General features: G+C 47.7%; 1 protein-coding gene across 1 annotated transcript; it reads right to left on the reverse strand.

Annotated features, from left to right (window-relative positions):
- Window positions 1–3,039: 3,039 nt before the first annotated feature.
- Window positions 3,040–5,311, reverse strand: LOC147627140 (uncharacterized). The gene has a single exon (XM_086815753.1). It carries the CDS (start codon window positions 5,197–5,199, stop codon window positions 3,181–3,183), a length of 2,019 nt encoding a protein of 672 aa, XP_086671879.1. The 5' UTR covers window positions 5,200–5,311; the 3' UTR covers window positions 3,040–3,180.
- Window positions 5,312–5,842: the final 531 nt, after the last annotated feature.

Genomic DNA, 5,842 nt, shown 5'->3' on the forward strand with positions numbered 1-5,842 from the left:
ACGAACCAGGCTCTGATACCATGAAAAGATGCAGGGGGGAAGAGAGCTTGAGCTCTTGCAAGCACACACACACACTCACAAAACCCTAATGGAGAACACACAAGGTGAGAGGCTGAAAATCTTCTTCTTCTCTACTCAACACTCAACACACTATATACAAGATAAGAGTACACAAATATGAAAGGTACTCAACTAATACATACACAGGTTCTCTATAGTGTGAACCCGACTAAATGAGCTGGCGCTATAACTATGCCAGTCTCTAGAATGGCTGTCACACAGCCTGTCATCCCACTGGCCACATATCACCCAAGATCTCACCAACCATGCCAGTGGTGTAAGTGTGGGCCCTATCTCCCAGGCGGGTCATCAGTGGCCACCGCCTCACTAGACGAGCTCGATATCTCAACAATTAAGAGCCCTATAGTCTATGCACATCTGCATAGATCTGTCTTTCTTCTTTACCAGAAGAATAGGCGATGCCCACGGACTTGAACTAGGCCGAATGAAGCCTTTGTTCAAATATTCCGTCAATTGTTTTTCCACCTTCTGGCCTCAGAGTGGCTTAATCTATAAGCAGGTTTGCTTATAGGTTTTGATCCTGGCATAACTTCGATGCCATGGTCTACTTCTCTAGATGGTGGTAAGCTATCTGGCAAATCATCAGGAAAAACATCGTGAAATTTCTCTAATAAATTCATTAAAGTATTTATGTACTTTTTCTTTAATGTCTCTTTCGCCTTGGATTTTTCCTTGTTTGAATCGCATGCATGCCAAACAAGGTTTTCAAACAGTGGGTCTCGTCCAAGGCTATTTTGTTTTCCTTGTTTGTCTACGCAAACATCATCTACAGTTTCATCTACGAAAACAGAATTTAAAAGAGGGTAACAAGTATATACCTCTGCTATCTGGCCTCTGCGGACCGCTGTGCACAGCTCCATGGAGGAAATAAGTGGTGTGGCGGGGACAGTACGGTCGCCCTGCAGGGTAATGACTCTACCTCCATGCTCAAAACATAGCGTCATATGTAGGTAACTCCGAGCTAGACTAGGGCCTAAGCCATACAGCCACTCCCTGCCTAGATATACGTCTGCTCTGGCTAAGTGCATGACCTGAAAGTCAAGCGGAGCCTCATAGTCCTGCATAGATAATGGGACCCCCAATACCATGGTATTCCATACCGTTTTGTCATACCCATTGTTGGCTAGGCCAACAGTATACTCATGATCGCTCTGGGTTTCAGTCAAAACCCCAACTTCTTGACTATCGAGTAGTTCAAGAAGTTGTGGGCTAGCTCCATCATCGATAAAAACTGTGACTCTACGGCCACCTATGGTGCCATACATGCGCACCATGTCATGCAAACCTACAGTAGGCTACCACATCGCTGGTGTCACCAAACAAGTATGATGCTCATCACAATGACACACTGTCACTTCTCTGAACTCTACGAAACTGAGAGGGTTGCCGCTCGTGCTGGCTTTAAGCTTTGGACACTCAGCCTTCGTGTGTCTACATCGTTGCAATTAAAGCAGCGATTTTTCTTTCGCGCTTTAATATACTCCTCTTTTTTTTGGACTTCGCTGTCTCTTTTCTTCTTGGATGGTCGCGGTTTTTTAGACCAATGACCACCCTGTTCTCCCTGGTCCATCCTATCTCCCTACTTATCACTGTGGAACCCTTTTCTTTTAAGGCCTGACCTCCTCTTCTCACTACCCTCGGCCCTGCTCGAACCACCACGCGCACTACGACGCTTGATGTCATTGAATATCTGCGCATACTTAATTGCCTCTGCTAAGTCTTTAGGCTATAAGGGCTCTACGTACTCAAGGTAATCATCTTTGAGGCCTCTTTTAAAGCCTCGCAATGTCTGGAATGCATCGATCCCCTTTAGCTTGAGTACGATCTCCCTATAGTCTGAGATGTATTGAGTCAAGGATTTGTTCTCTATCGAGCACTTGTCCCATAACTCCCAGCTTCTCTCCACCTCATTAACAGGCAAAAACTCTTTTCGAAACTTCGTTTCAAACTCCGTCCAAGTGGCAGGACGAGTTGTCAAACTCATCCACCACCACTTGTACGCTTTGCCGGTTAATGAGAGGCTAGCCTCTACGGGTTGCACCCGGTTAGGCTGCTGTCGTAGCGCGCGCAAGTCTGACCACTTCGCTAGAAACATGTTGACCGAGTCCTTGTTTCTCTCCTTCTCCTCGCCACCAAAACTAGGCGGCTTCAAGTCTTTCAATAACGACGAAGCTGCTCTACGGATAGCCTCGCAGGCGCCTGTACTCCTGCAACCACTGGCAAGGCTATGCTCACCCGTGCCGCAGGAGCTCATCTATCACGAGGAGTTGGAGTACTAGCCGAGGCGGCTGTCAGTGCATCTAACCGTGTGGAGATGCTTTGTAGCATCGTGACTAAGTCAGCCTTGACTTTACCCATATTGTTCAGTTTTGCATTAAGATATTTAAAAAGTCCACTAGAGAGCTCCGTCTGTCAGGATGTCGGCAGGGTCCAATAGGTCATAATCGTCGTCGTCATATTCCAAGAGGTCCTCCTCGGTTCCTCTTCTCTCTCTTGAGGGGGAGAAATTTGGAGGTTCCAGATCGAGAAGAAGAATGACGGAGTTTTGAGATAATCTCGCAAACATGTGTTGTTGGTTACTGAAGCATTTGTACCGTCATTGACATTGGCATCCACACACACAATCTTGAGAAGACATTAGATTTGGGCGTAATCCAAATGCATTCATTATTCATTCTTATTCGTGGATGTAATAACTATCTAGCATTGACATGCATTAACATGGCATCTTCTCACTTACCCTTATGCGGACATTTCGCACATTAAGGGGGAGTGTTGGAATGTGTAATGCATCATGTCCGCTTTGTGTGAATGGCCAACACCCAAGTGACGTGTCACACAGCTTATTATAACGTTGAACAATTCAATAATAATAACGATTTAGCACTTGATCATTTATATTGTGTTAATTAATTGTAATTACTGCCTTCCTTCCAAATATCCACACGGTAAATATAATACACAAAGGAGGTCGGTTAAAACCCTAAAGTAGTTACATACAAATGAAGATTTATTATTACTAAGCTAAGTGTAACTTTATTAAGTAACGTTTACACAGCTTCAGCAACATTCCTTTTGTAGATATCCCAAGATAAGGCTTTATTTGTACTCGAGATCAAGCTTGTTAAGGTGACTCTTCATTTTAGACAGACAGGTGGCTATTGGTTTGGGGAGAGTATAATCAGCAGGAGCCAACTGAGTATCACGGTACTTGCCAACTAGATTCTCATCGTTGGCGTCTTTGATATGGTCCCGCGACATATTGCGGTAGCCAAAGCGAGAGCTCTCACCAACACGACCTAGAAGATTTTGGACACAGACAAGGCGATGGAGGCGAGCCCATTGGGTCGCGGGCCATGGTCTTGGAATAAAAAGGAGCAGAGTGAGAAGTACACCTTTCAAGGAGGGCGCGCTTCTGTACAGCTGCAAGACGAAACCTAGCCACATGAGAGTACAGAGAATGCCGCCTGCCACGGTGGTGCCCCGCATGTTCGCCTCGTACTCATAGACGTGGGAATGGCGTAGCGCTGCAAAGCCTGCGGCAGCGAACGCCCACATCACCGCCGCTAGCGAGAGTGCAAGCAGACTCGCATCCAACACTATGGCCAGGCGCAGCTGATTCACAATGTCCCCTACATACCTGGTCGGTGTAGGAATAAGTGCACCCATTGTCACACACATGGTAGCCACCGCTGAGTAAAACGACAAGCTGTTGCTGGCCCAGAAAACCTTCAACCCCAGAGTTTTGAAGGCATCGGAAGGCAACTGCAACCATCCTGCAAAGGTAACGCTTGCGATCAGTGCCGCGCCCACCAGTATGGAATTCAGAGCTTGCACATACACTTCCCTATCCCTGTTCAGCTTCTCCTCATGGTCCTTAAAATCACGCCTGCCCCTTAAAATCTCCATGACCTCGTGATTCTTCTGCTCAAACGCATGCTGCAGCGCTGTCTTTCCATCTCCATCCTCGATACTGGGCCTCACATGGACGTTCTTGCAGAGCTTCTCCACGATGTCCTTCTTGTTGTGCACCACTGCCCAGTGCAGGCACGTCCTTTTGTGCGTATCATCCCACTGATTGACGGTCATGTCAGTTGTCTTTAGCAGAAACTCGAACAGCAGGTCTTTGTTTGCATACAGGGCCAAGTACGTGGGCAGCGTGCTAGCAAACAAGTCTAGGCTAATTCCTTGGATAGGATTGTGGTTGAGCTTCTTTAGCCCTTCCACGATGCAGAATAGAGTGATCTCCACATTACACATACTGATAAGCTCATCAAAGAATTCTCGGTGGTTGTGTAGTAGAGCATATAAGCCAGGGCTATGAAGCTTATCCTTCTCACTGATCAACGAGCACGTATCTACGCGATCTGGGCCCATCTCCTTGAGAGCCTCCAGAACTGCCATGTTTCCAGCCTTGGCAGCAACATCCAAGAAAGAATCCCCTTCACTGTCTAGCAGCCGCTCATCCGTCAAGTCGATCAACATGGCAATTACTTTCCAGTCTGCTGCATAAAGAGCTGCGTAGTGCAGAATGGTCCTTGAAGCGGCGTCTGTACTCTTGACACCTGGGGATGTCCTTATGACATCTGGGGATGTCCTTATGACATCTGGGGGGAGTAGTGCTTGGAACATTTCTCTGTCTTGGCAGTAGCTTACTGGCATCATTTTCTCTTTGCTAAGAGCGAAGAGGCTCGACCGTTGACTCAGCAAACTCCTGGCCACATCTTTGTGTCCGAGAAATACAGCAAGGTGCAAGGGGGTGTTCCCTTCCTCATCCTGGAGGTTCGAATCAGTCATTGGAGGCGAGAGCCACTGCACTGCCCTCAGGTGCCCATGGGCGGCTGCGATGTGCAAGGCGGACATACCCCCTTTCGTGGACTTGGCATTCACATCCTTAGGCAGCAGCATTTTTAAAACGTCAACGTGGCCACCTCTTGCAGCGAAGTGGAAAGGAAGATCACCTGTGAACTCGTCCGGCTGGTTGAGAATGCGGTGGCGTTCTTCTTCTCCAAGGCATTGGAGAATGGAATCAACTTTTGACGAGTCGCCTGCCCTCGCGGAGAGGTGTAGCTGAGGCACCCTCTGATCACTACCGCCAGATGGTTGGGGGTCTGCCATAAACTAAGAATGGGCACGGGAGTACTCTGCGGACACGACTAAGCTAGTTTAGGTTTCTTTGATCGCCCTGCGGGTTGCAATTATATAAGGTGTGACGTAGGGTTTCATCCGCCCCTAGGGACTATTTGACACCCCTTTGAAATAGTCCCGAGGGAGGACATTGTCGCTCAAAAATTGAGGATCGGGGTGGGCCGCAGATTTTTGTGATCCATGTGTAATCCCTGTGAAATCCAAGTGTGAACCTTATGTGATCCCATCTTGTGAAGGGAGCCCATCTTGTGAACCCTGTGTGATACCATCTTGTAAAGGGAGCCAAAATGTCAAGATGGGATCACACAGGGTTCACACTTGGATTTCACAGGTATTACACATGGATCACAAAAAATCCGACGGCCCACCCGATCCTCGATTTTTGAGCGACAATATCCGCCATTGATCCCCTTTTAAAAAAAGGGTGTCAAATAGTCCCGAGGAATGTCCTCCCGAAGGTGAGCCGCCCGTATTGACTAAGGATACATTTCACTGTGTAGGGTTTGTCTTATCTACACGGTGGCTCCGGATGGAAAACCAACACCCACCCAAATTTCACAGCCAACGTGGGGCCCGGGCTGGATTTCAGGAACCGGGGAGAATAATGGAGCTT

The sequence above is a fragment of the Cibotium barometz genome, chromosome 21 (assembly GCF_041138505.1).
Source record: "Cibotium barometz isolate CiBa-2024 chromosome 21, ASM4113850v1, whole genome shotgun sequence".
Classification (NCBI taxonomy): domain Eukaryota; kingdom Viridiplantae; phylum Streptophyta; class Polypodiopsida; order Cyatheales; family Cibotiaceae; genus Cibotium; species Cibotium barometz.

Coding starts and splice junctions, on each gene's coding strand:
- LOC147627140 (XM_086815753.1), bottom strand. CDS start 5,199: ATGGCAGACCCCCAACCATCTGGCGGTAGTGATCAGAGGGTGCCTCAG.